At 51.8% G+C, this 17,349-nt stretch overlaps 2 protein-coding genes across 2 annotated transcripts; both read left to right on the forward strand.

The window, feature by feature from the left end:
• Positions 1-6,619: 6,619 nt before the first annotated feature.
• Positions 6,620-9,300, forward strand: LOC146754023 (uncharacterized). Its single transcript, XM_085528075.1, has 2 exons — positions 6,620-6,991; positions 7,399-9,300. The coding sequence occupies exon 2, from the start codon at positions 7,616-7,618 to the stop codon at positions 9,098-9,100; it is 1,485 nt and encodes a 494-aa protein (XP_085384201.1). The 5' UTR covers positions 6,620-6,991; positions 7,399-7,615; the 3' UTR covers positions 9,101-9,300.
• A 3,203-nt stretch (positions 9,301-12,503) lies between these two features.
• On the forward strand, positions 12,504-15,140 carry LOC146754024 (uncharacterized). The gene is made up of 2 exons (XM_085528074.1): positions 12,504-12,831; positions 13,239-15,140. Exon 2 carries the CDS (start codon positions 13,456-13,458, stop codon positions 14,938-14,940), a length of 1,485 nt encoding a protein of 494 aa, XP_085384200.1. The 5' UTR covers positions 12,504-12,831; positions 13,239-13,455; the 3' UTR covers positions 14,941-15,140.
• The last annotated feature ends 2,209 nt before the right edge of the window (positions 15,141-17,349 follow it).

Here is a 17,349-nt window from a genome sequence, read left to right on the forward strand (position 1 = left end):
GAAAGAACAGAATGTGAAGAGCTGTCCCTAAAGAAGTCATATGGGTGACAGTTAAGAGACCAAGGCAGGAAAGGGAGCCTTGTGAGCGGTGTCTACTATAGGCCACCTGATCAGTCAGAGCCTGTTGATAGGCTCAGGAAAGCCAAAACCCTGCTTGAATTGAACTCCACAAGGGATGCCATAAAGAACACGTAACTCTTCTACATGTACCTCAACCAGAAAAAGAAAATCCAGGAGGGCGTAACCCCCTTGTCAGTGACACACGCAGGCCTGTACAACAGACGAGGAGAAGGATGAGGAACTCAGCAACTTTTTTTGCCTCGCTCTTCTCTGATAACTGCTCACCACACAGCCCTCAAACTTTGGGTTTGGTAGGAGGGGGTTTTGGAATCTACATCCTCACTGTAAGCAAAGATGAGGTTCATGAGCACCTGAGGAATCTGAACATCCACAAGTCTATGAGTCCCAAGGAGATGCATCCCAGCCTCCTTGTCCTATAGCTTTCCAAATTGCATCTGCAGCCCGTTGTTATATTGTTGTAGTATATTCTGGCTACAGTATTGCCAGCTGTAGCAAACAATCCATTGGCTTTGAACGATGCCATCAGCCAGCAGACCCTTGCAGCACAATGCTTAACGTCTCTCTTAGTGAGGATATGCAGGAGGGGTCCGCTAATTGCCTGTTCTTCAGCAAATGTGCTCTACCCCATCCTGCCCTCGGTTGTGTTCACCACTCCAGTGACCAGCGATTTCTTTATCCCAGGTCAGTCCAGCTGACCTGCTCCTGCTGAGGTCTCTCTCTGCGTCGCTGTGCTGGTCCCGATATCACATTGGTGTCACTGTTTACTGGGAGAAACGGACTCAGCCACTCCAGGATTGAATAGCAGAGACACTTTATTGGAAAAAGAGTAATTCTCATAACCATAATTCCTCTGATTGGTTGCAGCAATAAAGCTGTAAAGCCCTTCTACCACTGATTGCTTAGCATACAGTGAGCATGTGGTGTTCGAGCACACAAGCTTTCTCTCATTAACTGGCTACAGGCAGTTTCTTTTCTGGTCATGCTTCACAACTTCTGTGTGTTGTGCTTCCACAGCTGATACTTCCCCAAGCCGAGAGCAGTCCTGGTAACAGGATGGCAGCCAGCACGAGGTGAGTGCAGGCATGGGGTGGGCACGAGGAGGCAGAGAACCCATGCTCAGGCTCCGCCCCGCAGCGTGTCACAATTCCGAGGGCGGGTGGGCAGCATTGTGGTGTCATCGTGCTCAAGCTGTGAGTTCAGAGAGGTGACCCGCCTCTGCCATTGCGGTCGTGACCAGCGTTTAGCGATGGTTGACAGCAGCTCTCTCGTTGTCCTTATAACCCTTGCCCTTCTCTACGGCCTCATGTTTCTTGTGGCCGGAGTTATCGTGCTCACTGTAGCCCGAAACCTGCAGGTAGGGGATATTTTGAGGGTGGGGATGACTTGCATCTGGGGGATTTGGGGCTGGGGGAGTCGGGAGCAGTTTTTCGAGACCACCCAGGAGCATGACTCAGGAGCCATGTCCGTGTGTCCGCAGGCCGGCAGACGACGCTTGCGGTTGAGGAAATGGTGGCAGCGAGCAGCAGCACTGAAGCCAGGTAGGTCCTGTGAGGGCCAGCCCATGCCCCAGGCCTGCCCAGGAGCATCCATCTCCAGGCTGGGCTGAGCCTCTGGGAGCAGCTAAGCCCTGTTCATCGTTCACATGTATCAGCACCAATGTTCCTTCTAAATTTTAATAGTTTAATTTAAAAAGGATGTGCCTGGCTCAGAGCATCTCTGGAGCTCCTGTTGCCCTGTGGCTCAGTGACCTTCCCTGTTTTACAGGTGCCAAGAAACACTGCAAGCCATGGAGGCGCTGCAGTAAGGCTGACCAGGAGCTCCAGCAGCTGCTGCTGTCGGAGCTGCCTGAGGTCAGGCCTGTGCTGGGCCCTGACTTCCTGCAGGCAGCCTGGAAGGATCTGGAGGAGCTGGTGGAGCGGAACAGCCTGCCATGTCACTGCTGCACTTCAGCTGAGATCCAAAGCTGCACTGGAAAAGGCAACATCGACTCCTTGAAAGTAGCCAGCAGAGCACAGACAAAGCTGTTGCCAGTCTGCCCCACTGGATGCCTGTGGTGCGCTGATACCTACAGAGCCCTCACGGTCCATATAGCCCGGAAAAGCCTGGAAGTGCGCATGGCCGCCCTGCCCAAATTGCTCTTGATCTCCCATCAGCTGGCACGGGAAAGACAATGCAGCCATGTCCTGCCCAAGCCCATCAAGCCAGGGCAGACCCAGGCCAAGGGCAAATGCACTGCAGGCAGCGTTCTCAAGAAGAAACAGAAGAGTGACCGTGGTGTACCCAGCCCTGGAGATTTCCCCATACTGATGCCATGCGCCCCCTATATTCTGTTGCCCTGGGACGTGGGTCAAGCCAGGAAGACCATCCAGCAGAAGGCTCAGACTCACAGCCAGGGCCAGGCTCAGGCACAGCAGCATCCCCAGAAGCAGTGCTGCCCCCAGGAGTCGGCAGAGATTGCTTTGCCTCCGAGCCACGCAGCAGACAAGGAGCAAGAGCATCCCACAGCTACCGTAGCGCTTCCTGGCTCAGACAACACATCAAAGATAAAGGATGCCAGCTGTCAGACAGACTGTGCAGGCTTTTGCGTGACTGACATCAAATCCAGGAGCCAGTGCGTCAGCAAAGCGCATGCTGTCATCTCAAAGCTGCAGCTCGGTCCGAAGACCTTTGGGAAGCTCTCCATGCACGTGGCCAGAAAATGCCTGGAGATAAAGCTTCGCTGCTTACCTGAGTTAGTGCGGAAGTCCATGTGGCGGCAGCGTTGGATGTCCCGCACCCGCCCAGCTGGCACCATGGCATCAAAATCCCAGCTGGTTAACGGATACTTCCCCATCCGTCGGTCTCGATTCCTGAATGAGAAGCGCGAGACCCTGGAGCTGCACATCCGCTCCCTGAAGTTGAAGCGCTGTGAGAACCTCCTTATCTCAGCCAGTCCATCGAAGCCCGCAGTGTCCCAGGAGGAAGAATCTACCAGCTCGTATGTGTCTGCAACATCCGTGGCATCTTGGGCTGAGGTAGGCCCCAAAGGACAAAAGCAGCGGGCCCAGTCGAAGAAGTCCCCTAGCAGAGGCAAAAGCAAGCGGAACGCCGAAGTGAAAGGCCCTGGCTTTCCAACTGCCAGACTAGTGTTCCGATACTGCCCTGCACTGTGGCCCGAGCAAATAGTACCTTGGTTTTAGGGAAGGCGTGCGTGACGAATGAAAAGCCACAGGACATTGCTTCTAAGCTCATTCACCTTAGCGACAAGTCGAAGAAGGACAATGCACCTTCTGCAAAAAAGACGTTTTTTTTTTCTTTTCTAGATAAATAAGTGTGTCTCTTTATCTATTTCTAAATATGTATTTTTTTATCTATAAATAAATTTTTCTATTTTTCTAAAGTAAGTGCCTAAGAGCTTTCTCTACGGGGGCCCTCCTGGGGATTGAGGGGGGAGATGGGCTCAGGATGGAAGCTGTGCTGTTGCACAGGAGGACGTGCAGATGAGGATTGTAAAAAGTTTGTAAATGTTCGTTCGTTGTGTTGGTTGTAGAAAGTTTGTGAATGTTTGGGAAGGTGGATGTTGCTGAGGGGCGCTGTGCGGGAGCGGGGTCGAGCGGGCTGCCGGGTTTTGTAACCGCCCCTGCGGCTCCTGCTTGCGCCGCTCCTGTTTACGCCGCTTCCCCCCCTCCCCCCGCCCCGGACTGGTCTAATTCATGACAAGGAGAAGCCCCGGCAAGTTGGCTGGAGCTTCTCCTCCCCTGTGGCCGTGCCCTGGGTGCAGCTTGGGGCTCTGTGACCCATCTGGAGGCACAGCACCAAGTCCTGACACTGCAAGGGGACTGCAGGCTCCCACAGCACCAGGAACAGGCCGTCAGCTGAAACCAGGACACCAGCAGAGGCGAACTGATTCACCGTGTCATAAGTATTAGGTAGCTTGAAGAAACTTCCACAAACCAGGAACTAATGCAAGGTGAAAAGAACGACTTCATGATAATGTTACTGTTAAGAATTAAAGAATCACAGAATATCCTGCACTGGAAGGGACTGACACCCTGCTCCACACAGGAGCATCCCAGAATTGAAATCCTGGGCTGAGAGCATGGTCCAGACCCCCTTCCCTCCACTCTTTGCTTTTCTTTTCGGTGCCTTAAATGGGCATGGGGGGAGGGGACAGCACCGGATGGGAGGTACCTTTCAGCCTCCCACAGCCCGCCGGTGAGATTGGGACATAGTTTTTTTCTCTTTGTTGAAACTCTCTCGTCGTTTAGTGTCATTGGGTTCATTAAACTGCCGCTCGTTCTCAGAACGTTCTTTTTTTTTTTTTCATTTTTCCTTCCTAGATCCAATGGCAATCTCCCTTCCCTTCCCCTCCCTCCGAGCGCACGTAGCCGGGCCAGGCCTGGCCGCCGCACCGTGCAGTTAGAGAGGGGAGGTACTTTTGTTCCTTCCCTGCCCGGGTTTGTTCCCGCAGTCACGGAGTGAGCTCTAGAGAGAACTCCGCGACATCTACGAAGAGCAGCCTCTGCAAAACCAAAGTGCTTGAGCAGCGCTGTGTGCTGGGTATGTGCTTGGCACCTGTCTCAGTGACAAATTTGCACGTTTTCCCCTGCAGGAAGCAGAGATGCTGTTCCGGAGGCAAATCACAGTGATCTGATGACCTCTGCACCCTCCCCAGCATCTCCTACATGAAATCACCTTTCCAAAGCACCGTTTCCTCCACTGCTCTTTACTTACTGTTTTTTTACAGGTCTCCTTAAACCCCAGAATAAACACAGTACCTCTGGATCTTATCTCCTGTCATGCTGAGTTTTCAGGAATTAGACCCGGGAGAAGTTGTACTGAGGGACATGGTTTAGTGAGAACTGTTGGTGATGGGTGGATGGTTGGACTGGGCGATCCCATGGGTCTTTTCCAGTCCTGGTGATTCTGTGATTCCGTGATTCTGTGCTGGGGCAACAGGAGAAGCCAATGGGGAAAATCAAGGGAAATACCTAAAAGGAATTAAGGAGTTATCCTTTAAGGAAGTGAGAAGACCAGCTACCCAGCTGAAGAGCTTCTACACCAGTGCACACAGCTTGGGAAACAAACTGGAGGAGCTGGAAGCTACTGTGCTCCTGTAAAACCACAATATAGTTGCTGTCACCAAAACCTGGTGGGATGATTATCTTGACTGGAGTGAACAGTGAAGCAGGAAACAGATGCTCTACTGGAATTCGGAAGAAAGGGGGGCTAGGAGGGGGATAGTTAAAGGTAGTTTACAGAAACAAGGAAGGGAAACTTAAAGGTAGATTATAGAAATAAGTAAAGGAAACTTAAAGGTAACAAGTAAAAGAAACGGGGGGCCTGGGAGAGCAGGGAGGATGCAGATAAGGAGTGAGACCTCACTGGACGACATCAGGCAAGGAGGAGAATAGATACTGTAAATACCAGAAGAGGAGTTGCATCCCCCAGATAAGAACAAGAGGGGGTCTGCATGCTAAAGAACTATTGAATATGTATCAGAATTCCAAGAACTATTGACTATGTATTAGAATTCCAAGAAATCATTGACTCTGTATTAGATGTACCTATATCTGTGTCACGATTTTACAATTCGGGGTGCAAGTTTGGTGGAGCTATCCCCCTTGCACCCGGCGCTGGAATAAACATACCTGCTTTATAACCCATCTCTGGATTATAGAGTTTTATTCCGCAAGTTAGGAGTGTGCCTATTGGTGGCTACAAGCTGTTCAGAAGGCACAGGTGAGGAAGGAAGGAGTGGGGCATTGCTACCTACACAGGAAAGAACAGAATGTGAAGAGCTGTCCCTAAAGAAGTCATATGGGTGACAGTTAAGAGACCAAGGCAGGAAAGGGAGCCTTGTGAGCGGTGTCTACTATAGGCCACCTGATCAGTCAGAGCCTGTTGATAGGCTCAGGAAAGCCAAAACCCTGCTTGAATTGAACTCCACAAGGGATGCCATAAAGAACACGTAACTCTTCTACATGTACCTCAACCAGAAAAAGAAAATCCAGGAGGGCGTAACCCCCTTGTCAGTGACACACGCAGGCCTGTACAACAGACGAGGAGAAGGATGAGGAACTCAGCAACTTTTTTTGCCTCGCTCTTCTCTGATAACTGCTCACCACACAGCCCTCAAACTTTGGGTTTGGTAGGAGGGGGTTTTGGAATCTACATCCTCACTGTAAGCAAAGATGAGGTTCATGAGCACCTGAGGAATCTGAACATCCACAAGTCTATGAGTCCCAAGGAGATGCATCCCAGCCTCCTTGTCCTATAGCTTTCCAAATTGCATCTGCAGCCCGTTGTTATATTGTTGTAGTATATTCTGGCTACAGTATTGCCAGCTGTAGCAAACAATCCATTGGCTTTGAACGATGCCATCAGCCAGCAGACCCTTGCAGCACAATGCTTAACGTCTCTCTTAGTGAGGATATGCAGGAGGGGTCCGCTAATTGCCTGTTCTTCAGCAAATGTGCTCTACCCCATCCTGCCCTCGGTTGTGTTCACCACTCCAGTGACCAGCGATTTCTTTATCCCAGGTCAGTCCAGCTGACCCGCTCCTGCTGAGGTCTCTCTCTGCGTCGCTGTGCTGGTCCCGATATCACATTGGTGTCACTGTTTACTGGGAGAAACGGACTCAGCCACTCCAGGATTGAATAGCAGAGACACTTTATTGGAAAAAGAGTAATTCTCATAACCATAATTCCTCTGATTGGTTGCAGCAATAAAGCTGTAAAGCCCTTCTACCACTGATTGCTTAGCATACAGTGAGCATGTGGTGTTCGAGCACACAAGCTTTCTCTCATTAACTGGCTACAGGCAGTTTCTTTTCTGGTCATGCTTCACAACTTCTGTGTGTTGTGCTTCCACAGCTGATACTTCCCCAAGCCGAGAGCAGTCCTGGTAACAGGATGGCAGCCAGCACGAGGTGAGTGCAGGCATGGGGTGGGCACGAGGAGGCAGAGAACCCATGCTCAGGCTCCGCCCCGCAGCGTGTCACAATTCCGAGGGCGGGTGGGCAGCATTGTGGTGTCATCGTGCTCAAGCTGTGAGTTCAGAGAGGTGACCCGCCTCTGCCATTGCGGTCGTGACCAGCGTTTAGCGATGGTTGACAGCAGCTCTCTCGTTGTCCTTATAACCCTTGCCCTTCTCTACGGCCTCATGTTTCTTGTGGCCGGAGTTATCGTGCTCACTGTAGCCCGAAACCTGCAGGTAGGGGATATTTTGAGGGTGGGGATGACTTGCATCTGGGGGATTTGGGGCTGGGGGAGTCGGGAGCAGTTTTTCGAGACCACCCAGGAGCATGACTCAGGAGCCATGTCCGTGTGTCCGCAGGCCGGCAGACGACGCTTGCGGTTGAGGAAATGGTGGCAGCGAGCAGCAGCACTGAAGCCAGGTAGGTCCTGTGAGGGCCAGCCCATGCCCCAGGCCTGCCCAGGAGCATCCATCTCCAGGCTGGGCTGAGCCTCTGGGAGCAGCTAAGCCCTGTTCATCGTTCACATGTATCAGCACCAATGTTCCTTCTAAATTTTAATAGTTTAATTTAAAAAGGATGTGCCTGGCTCAGAGCATCTCTGGAGCTCCTGTTGCCCTGTGGCTCAGTGACCTTCCCTGTTTTACAGGTGCCAAGAAACACTGCAAGCCATGGAGCCGCTGCAGTAAGGCTGACCAGGAGCTCCAGCAGCTGCTGCTGTCGGAGCTGCCTGAGGTCAGGCCTGTGCTGGGCCCTGACTTCCTGCAGGCAGCCTGGAAGGATCTGGAGGAGCTGGTGGAGCGGAACAGCCTGCCATGTCACTGCTGCACTTCAGCTGAGATCCAAAGCTGCACTGGAAAAGGCAACATCGACTCCTTGAAAGTAGCCAGCAGAGCACAGACAAAGCTGTTGCCAGTCTGCCCCACTGGATGCCTGTGGTGCGCTGATACCTACAGAGCCCTCACGGTCCATATAGCCCGGAGAAGCCTGGAAGTGCGCATGGCCGCCCTGCCCAAATTGCTCTTGATCTCCCATCAGCTGGCACGGGAAAGACAATGCAGCCATGTCCTGCCCAAGCCCATCAAGCCAGGGCAGACCCAGGCCAAGGGCAAATGCACTGCAGGCAGCGTTCTCAAGAAGAAACAGAAGAGTGACCGTGGTGTACCCAGCCCTGGAGATTTCCCCATACTGATGCCATGCGCCCCCTATATTCTGTTGCCCTGGGACGTGGGTCAAGCCAGGAAGACCATCCAGCAGAAGGCTCAGACTCACAGCCAGGGCCAGGCTCAGGCACAGCAGCATCCCCAGAAGCAGTGCTGCCCCCAGGAGTCGGCAGAGATTGCTTTGCCTCCGAGCCACGCAGCAGACAAGGAGCAAGAGCATCCCACAGCTACCGTAGCGCTTCCTGGCTCAGACAACACATCAAAGATAAAGGATGCCAGCTGTCAGACAGACTGTGCAGGCTTTTGCGTGACTGACATCAAATCCAGGAGCCAGTGCGTCAGCAAAGCGCATGCTGTCATCTCAAAGCTGCAGCTCGGTCCGAAGACCTTTGGGAAGCTCTCCATGCACGTGGCCAGAAAATGCCTGGAGATAAAGCTTCGCTGCTTACCTGAGTTAGTGCGGAAGTCCATGTGGCGGCAGCGTTGGATGTCCCGCACCCGCCCAGCTGGCACCATGGCATCAAAATCCCAGCTGGTTAACGGATACTTCCCCATCCGTCGGTCTCGATTCCTGAATGAGAAGCGCGAGACCCTGGAGCTGCACATCCGCTCCCTGAAGTTGAAGCGCTGTGAGAACCTCCTTATCTCAGGCAGTCCATCGAAGCCCGCAGTGTCCCAGGAGGAAGAATCTACCAGCTCGTATGTGTCTGCAACATCCGTGGCATCTTGGGCTGAGGTAGGCCCCAAAGGACAAAAGCAGCGGGCCCAGTCGAAGAAGTCCCCTAGCAGAGGCAAAAGCAAGCGGAACGCCGAAGTGAAAGGCCCTGGCTTTCCAACTGCCAGACTAGTGTTCCGATACTGCCCTGCACTGTGGCCCGAGCAAATAGTACCTTGGTTTTAGGGAAGGCGTGCGTGACGAATGAAAAGCCACAGGACATTGCTTCTAAGCTCATTCACCTTAGCGACAAGTCGAAGAAGGACAATGCACCTTCTGCAAAAAAGACGTTTTTTTTTTCTTTTCTAGATAAATAAGTGTGTCTCTTTATCTATTTCTAAATATGTATTTTTTTATCTATAAATAAATTTTTCTATTTTTCTAAAGTAAGTGCCTAAGAGCTTTCTCTACGGGGGCCCTCCTGGGGATTGAGGGGGGAGATGGGCTCAGGATGGAAGCTGTGCTGTTGCACAGGAGGACGTGCAGATGAGGATTGTAAAAAGTTTGTAAATGTTCGTTCGTTGTGTTGGTTGTAGAAAGTTTGTGAATGTTTGGGAAGGTGGATGTTGCTGAGGGGCGCTGTGCGGGAGCGGGGTCGAGCGGGCTGCCGGGTTTTGTAAGCGCCCCTGCGGCTCCTGCTTGCGCCGCTCCTGTTTACGCCGCTTCCCCCCCTCCCCCCGCCCCGGACTGGTCTAATTCATGACAAGGAGAAGCCCCGGCAAGTTGGCTGGAGCTTCTCCTCCCCTGTGGCCGTGCCCTGGGTGCAGCTTGGGGCTCTGTGACCCATCTGGAGGCACAGCACCAAGTCCTGACACTGCAAGGGGACTGCAGGCTCCCACAGCACCAGGAACAGGCCGTCAGCTGAAACCAGGACACCAGCAGAGGCGAACTGATTCACCGTGTCATAAGTATTAGGTAGCTTGAAGAAACTTCCACAAACCAGGAACTAATGCAAGGTGAAAAGAACGACTTCATGATAATGTTACTGTTAAGAATTAAAGAATCACAGAATATCCTGCACTGGAAGGGACTGACACCCTGCTCCACACAGGAGCATCCCAGAATTGAAATCCTGGGCTGAGAGCATGGTCCAGACCCCCTTCCCTCCACTCTTTGCTTTTCTTTTCGGTGCCTTAAATGGGCATGGGGGGAGGGGACAGCACCGGATGGGAGGTACCTTTCAGCCTCCCACAGCCCGCCGGTGAGATTGGGACATAGTTTTTTTCTCTTTGTTGAAACTCTCTCGTCGTTTAGTGTCATTGGGTTCATTAAACTGCCGCTCGTTCTCAGAACGTTCTTTTTTTTTTTTTCATTTTTCCTTCCTAGATCCAATGGCAATCTCCCTTCCCTTCCCCTCCCTCCGAGCGCACGTAGCCGGGCCAGGCCTGGCCGCCGCACCGTGCAGTTAGAGAGGGGAGGTACTTTTGTTCCTTCCCTGCCCGGGTTTGTTCCCGCAGTCACGGAGTGAGCTCTAGAGAGAACTCCGCGACATCTACGAAGAGCAGCCTCTGCAAAACCAAAGTGCTTGAGCAGCGCTGTGTGCTGGGTATGTGCTTGGCACCTGTCTCAGTGACAAATTTGCACGTTTTCCCCTGCAGGAAGCAGAGATGCTGTTCCGGAGGCAAATCACAGTGATCTGATGACCTCTGCACCCTCCCCAGCATCTCCTACATGAAATCACCTTTCCAAAGCACCGTTTCCTCCACTGCTCTTTACTTACTGTTTTTTTACAGGTCTCCGTAAACCCCAGAATAAACACAGTACCTCTGGATCTTATCTCCTGTCATGCTGAGTTTTCAGGAATTAGACCCGGGAGAAGTTGTACTGAGGGACGTGGTTTAGTGAGAACTGTTGGTGATGGGTGGATGGTTGGACTGGGCGATCCCATGGGTCTTTTCCAGTCCTGGTGATTCTGTGATTCCGTGATTCTGTGCTGGGGCAACAGGAGAAGCCAATGGGGAAAATCAAGGGAAATACCTAAAAGGAATTAAGGAGTTATCCTTTAAGGAAGTGAGAAGACCAGCTACCCAGCTGAAGAGCTTCTACACCAGTGCACACAGCTTGGGAAACAAACTGGAGGAGCTGGAAGCTACTGTGCTCCTGTAAAACCACAATATAGTTGCTGTCACCAAAACCTGGTGGGATGATTATCTTGACTGGAGTGAACAGTGAAGCAGGAAACAGATGCTCTACTGGAATTCGGAAGAAAGGGGGGCTAGGAGGGGGATAGTTAAAGGTAGTTTACAGAAACAAGGAAGGGAAACTTAAAGGTAGATTATAGAAATAAGTAAAGGAAACTTAAAGGTAACAAGTAAAAGAAACGGGGGGCCTGGGAGAGCAGGGAGGATGCAGATAAGGAGTGAGACCTCACTGGACGACATCAGGCAAGGAGGAGAATAGATACTGTAAATACCAGAAGAGGAGTTGCATCCCCCAGATAAGAACAAGAGGGGGTCTGCATGCTAAAGAACTATTGAATATGTATCAGAATTCCAAGAACTATTGACTATGTATTAGAATTCCAAGAAATCATTGACTCTGTATTAGATGTACCTATATCTGTGTCACGATTTTACAATTCGGGGTGCAAGTTTGGTGGAGCTATCCCCCTTGCACCCGGCGCTGGAATAAACATACCTGCTTTATAACCCATCTCTGGATTATAGAGTTTTATTCCGCAAGTTAGGAGTGTGCCTATTGGTGGCTACAAGCTGTTCAGAAGGCACAGGTGAGGAAGGAAGGAGTGGGGCATTGCTACCTACACAGGAAAGAACAGAATGTGAAGAGCTGTCCCTAAAGAAGTCATATGGGTGACAGTTAAGAGACCAAGGCAGGAAAGGGAGCCTTGTGAGCGGTGTCTACTATAGGCCACCTGATCAGTCAGAGCCTGTTGATAGGCTCAGGAAAGCCAAAACCCTGCTTGAATTGAACTCCACAAGGGATGCCATAAAGAACACGTAACTCTTCTACATGTACCTCAACCAGAAAAAGAAAATCCAGGAGGGCGTAACCCCCTTGTCAGTGACACACGCAGGCCTGTACAACAGACGAGGAGAAGGATGAGGAACTCAGCAACTTTTTTTGCCTCGCTCTTCTCTGATAACTGCTCACCACACAGCCCTCAAACTTTGGGTTTGGTAGGAGGGGGTTTTGGAATCTACATCCTCACTGTAAGCAAAGATGAGGTTCATGAGCACCTGAGGAATCTGAACATCCACAAGTCTATGAGTCCCAAGGAGATGCATCCCAGCCTCCTTGTCCTATAGCTTTCCAAATTGCATCTGCAGCCCGTTGTTATATTGTTGTAGTATATTCTGGCTACAGTATTGCCAGCTGTAGCAAACAATCCATTGGCTTTGAACGATGCCATCAGCCAGCAGACCCTTGCAGCACAATGCTTAACGTCTCTCTTAGTGAGGATATGCAGGAGGGGTCCGCTAATTGCCTGTTCTTCAGCAAATGTGCTCTACCCCATCCTGCCCTCGGTTGTGTTCACCACTCCAGTGACCAGCGATTTCTTTATCCCAGGTCAGTCCAGCTGACCTGCTCCTGCTGAGGTCTCTCTCTGCGTCGCTGTGCTGGTCCCGATATCACATTGGTGTCACTGTTTACTGGGAGAAACGGACTCAGCCACTCCAGGATTGAATAGCAGAGACACTTTATTGGAAAAAGAGTAATTCTCATAACCATAATTCCTCTGATTGGTTGCAGCAATAAAGCTGTAAAGCCCTTCTACCACTGATTGCTTAGCATACAGTGAGCATGTGGTGTTCGAGCACACAAGCTTTCTCTCATTAACTGGCTACAGGCAGTTTCTTTTCTGGTCATGCTTCACAACTTCTGTGTGTTGTGCTTCCACAGCTGATACTTCCCCAAGCCGAGAGCAGTCCTGGTAACAGGATGGCAGCCAGCACGAGGTGAGTGCAGGCATGGGGTGGGCACGAGGAGGCAGAGAACCCATGCTCAGGCTCCGCCCCGCAGCGTGTCACAATTCCGAGGGCGGGTGGGCAGCATTGTGGTGTCAGCGTGCTCAAGCTGTGAGTTCAGAGAGGTGACCCGCCTCTGCCATTGCGGTCGTGACCAGCGTTTAGCGATGGTTGACAGCAGCTCTCTCGTTGTCCTTATAACCCTTGCCCTTCTCTACGGCCTCATGTTTCTTGTGGCCGGAGTTATCGTGCTCACTGTAGCCCGAAACCTGCAGGTAGGGGATATTTTGAGGGTGGGGATGACTTGCATCTGGGGGATTTGGGGCTGGGGGAGTCGGGAGCAGTTTTTCGAGACCACCCAGGAGCATGACTCAGGAGCCATGTCCGTGTGTCCGCAGGCCGGCAGACGACGCTTGCGGTTGAGGAAATGGTGGCAGCGAGCAGCAGCACTGAAGCCAGGTAGGTCCTGTGAGGGCCAGCCCATGCCCCAGGCCTGCCCAGGAGCATCCATCTCCAGGCTGGGCTGAGCCTCTGGGAGCAGCTAAGCCCTGTTCATCGTTCACATGTATCAGCACCAATGTTCCTTCTAAATTTTAATAGTTTAATTTAAAAAGGATGTGCCTGGCTCAGAGCATCTCTGGAGCTCCTGTTGCCCTGTGGCTCAGTGACCTTCCCTGTTTTACAGGTGCCAAGAAACACTGCAAGCCATGGAGCCGCTGCAGTAAGGCTGACCAGGAGCTCCAGCAGCTGCTGCTGTCGGAGCTGCCTGAGGTCAGGCCTGTGCTGGGCCCTGACTTCCTGCAGGCAGCCTGGAAGGATCTGGAGGAGCTGGTGGAGCGGAACAGCCTGCCATGTCACTGCTGCACTTCAGCTGAGATCCAAAGCTGCACTGGAAAAGGCAACATCGACTCCTTGAAAGTAGCCAGCAGAGCACAGACAAAGCTGTTGCCAGTCTGCCCCACTGGATGCCTGTGGTGCGCTGATACCTACAGAGCCCTCACGGTCCATATAGCCCGGAAAAGCCTGGAAGTGCGCATGGCCGCCCTGCCCAAATTGCTCTTGATCTCCCATCAGCTGGCACGGGAAAGACAATGCAGCCATGTCCTGCCCAAGCCCATCAAGCCAGGGCAGACCCAGGCCAAGGGCAAATGCACTGCAGGCAGCGTTCTCAAGAAGAAACAGAAGAGTGACCGTGGTGTACCCAGCCCTGGAGATTTCCCCATACTGATGCCATGCGCCCCCTATATTCTGTTGCCCTGGGACGTGGGTCAAGCCAGGAAGACCATCCAGCAGAAGGCTCAGACTCACAGCCAGGGCCAGGCTCAGGCACAGCAGCATCCCCAGAAGCAGTGCTGCCCCCAGGAGTCGGCAGAGATTGCTTTGCCTCCGAGCCACGCAGCAGACAAGGAGCAAGAGCATCCCACAGCTACCGTAGCGCTTCCTGGCTCAGACAACACATCAAAGATAAAGGATGCCAGCTGTCAGACAGACTGTGCAGGCTTTTGCGTGACTGACATCAAATCCAGGAGCCAGTGCGTCAGCAAAGCGCATGCTGTCATCTCAAAGCTGCAGCTCGGTCCGAAGACCTTTGGGAAGCTCTCCATGCACGTGGCCAGAAAATGCCTGGAGATAAAGCTTCGCTGCTTACCTGAGTTAGTGCGGAAGTCCATGTGGCGGCAGCGTTGGATGTCCCGCACCCGCCCAGCTGGCACCATGGCATCAAAATCCCAGCTGGTTAACGGATACTTCCCCATCCGTCGGTCTCGATTCCTGAATGAGAAGCGCGAGACCCTGGAGCTGCACATCCGCTCCCTGAAGTTGAAGCGCTGTGAGAACCTCCTTATCTCAGCCAGTCCATCGAAGCCCGCAGTGTCCCAGGAGGAAGAATCTACCAGCTCGTATGTGTCTGCAACATCCGTGGCATCTTGGGCTGAGGTAGGCCCCAAAGGACAAAAGCAGCGGGCCCAGTCGAAGAAGTCCCCTAGCAGAGGCAAAAGCAAGCGGAACGCCGAAGTGAAAGGCCCTGGCTTTCCAACTGCCAGACTAGTGTTCCGATACTGCCCTGCACTGTGGCCCGAGCAAATAGTACCTTGGTTTTAGGGAAGGCGTGCGTGACGAATGAAAAGCCACAGGACATTGCTTCTAAGCTCATTCACCTTAGCGACAAGTCGAAGAAGGACAATGCACCTTCTGCAAAAAAGACGTTTTTTTTTTCTTTTCTAGATAAATAAGTGTGTCTCTTTATCTATTTCTAAATATGTATTTTTTTATCTATAAATAAATTTTTCTATTTTTCTAAAGTAAGTGCCTAAGAGCTTTCTCTACGGGGGCCCTCCTGGGGATTGAGGGGGGAGATGGGCTCAGGATGGAAGCTGTGCTGTTGCACAGGAGGACGTGCAGATGAGGATTGTAAAAAGTTTGTAAATGTTCGTTCGTTGTGTTGGTTGTAGAAAGTTTGTGAATGTTTGGGAAGGTGGATGTTGCTGAGGGGCGCTGTGCGGGAGCGGGGTCGAGCGGGCTGCCGGGTTTTGTAACCGCCCCTGCGGCTCCTGCTTGCGCCGCTCCTGTTTACGCCGCTTCCCCCCCTCCCCCCGCCCCGGACTGGTCTAATTCATGACAAGGAGAAGCCCCGGCAAGTTGGCTGGAGCTTCTCCTCCCCTGTGGCCGTGCCCTGGGTGCAGCTTGGGGCTCTGTGACCCATCTGGAGGCACAGCACCAAGTCCTGACACTGCAAGGGGACTGCAGGCTCCCACAGCACCAGGAACAGGCCGTCAGCTGAAACCAGGACACCAGCAGAGGCGAACTGATTCACCGTGTCATAAGTATTAGGTAGCTTGAAGAAACTTCCACAAACCAGGAACTAATGCAAGGTGAAAAGAACGACTTCATGATAATGTTACTGTTAAGAATTAAAGAATCACAGAATATCCTGCACTGGAAGGGACTGACACCCTGCTCCACACAGGAGCATCCCAGAATTGAAATCCTGGGCTGAGAGCATGGTCCAGACCCCCTTCCCTCCACTCTTTGCTTTTCTTTTCGGTGCCTTAAATGGGCATGGGGGGAGGGGACAGCACCGGATGGGAGGTACCTTTCAGCCTCCCACAGCCCGCCGGTGAGATTGGGACATAGTTTTTTTCTCTTTGTTGAAACTCTCTCGTCGTTTAGTGTCATTGGGTTCATTAAACTGCCGCTCGTTCTCAGAACGTTCTTTTTTTTTTTTTCATTTTTCCTTCCTAGATCCAATGGCAATCTCCCTTCCCTTCCCCTCCCTCCGAGCGCACGTAGCCGGGCCAGGCCTGGCCGCCGCACCGTGCAGTTAGAGAGGGGAGGTACTTTTGTTCCTTCCCTGCCCGGGTTTGTTCCCGCAGTCACGGAGTGAGCTCTAGAGAGAACTCCGCGACATCTACGAAGAGCAGCCTCTGCAAAACCAAAGTGCTTGAGCAGCGCTGTGTGCTGGGTATGTGCTTGGCACCTGTCTCAGTGACAAATTTGCACGTTTTCCCCTGCAGGAAGCAGAGATGCTGTTCCGGAGGCAAATCACAGTGATCTGATGACCTCTGCACCCTCCCCAGCATCTCCTACATGAAATCACCTTTCCAAAGCACCGTTTCCTCCACTGCTCTTTACTTACTGTTTTTTTACAGGTCTCCTTAAACCCCAGAATAAACACAGTACCTCTGGATCTTATCTCCTGTCATGCTGAGTTTTCAGGAATTAGACCCGGGAGAAGTTGTACTGAGGGACATGGTTTAGTGAGAACTGTTGGTGATGGGTGGATGGTTGGACTGGGCGATCCCATGGGTCTTTTCCAGTCCTGGTGATTCTGTGATTCCGTGATTCTGTGCTGGGGCAACAGGAGAAGCCAATGGGGAAAATCAAGGGAAATACCTAAAAGGAATTAAGGAGTTATCCTTTAAGGAAGTGAGAAGACCAGCTACCCAGCTGAAGAGCTTCTACACCAGTGCACACAGCTTGGGAAACAAACTGGAGGAGCTGGAAGCTACTGTGCTCCTGTAAAACCACAATATAGTTGCTGTCACCAAAACCTGGTGGGATGATTATCTTGACTGGAGTGAACAGTGAAGCAGGAAACAGATGCTCTACTGGAATTCGGAAGAAAGGGGGGCTAGGAGGGGGATAGTTAAAGGTAGTTTACAGAAACAAGGAAGGGAAACTTAAAGGTAGATTATAGAAATAAGTAAAGGAAACTTAAAGGTAACAAGTAAAAGAAACGGGGGGCCTGGGAGAGCAGGGAGGATGCAGATAAGGAGTGAGACCTCACTGGACGACATCAGGCAAGGAGGAGAATAGATACTGTAAATACCAGAAGAGGAGTTGCATCCCCCAGATAAGAACAAGAGGGGGTCTGCATGCTAAAGAACTATTGAATATGTATCAGAATTCCAAGAACTATTGACTATGTATTAGAATTCCAAGAAATCATTGACTCTGTATTAGATGTACCTATATCTGTGTCACGATTTTACAATTCGGGGTGCAAGTTTG

This window comes from Coturnix japonica, chromosome Z (genome assembly GCF_054131305.1).
Source record: "Coturnix japonica strain WE chromosome Z, WE-NBRP24, whole genome shotgun sequence".
Lineage (NCBI taxonomy): Eukaryota > Metazoa > Chordata > Aves > Galliformes > Phasianidae > Coturnix > Coturnix japonica.

Coding starts and splice junctions, on each gene's coding strand:
- LOC146754023 (XM_085528075.1), top strand. CDS start 7,616: ATGTGCCTGGCTCAGAGCATCTCTGGAGCTCCTGTTGCCCTGTGGCTC.
- LOC146754024 (XM_085528074.1), top strand. CDS start 13,456: ATGTGCCTGGCTCAGAGCATCTCTGGAGCTCCTGTTGCCCTGTGGCTC.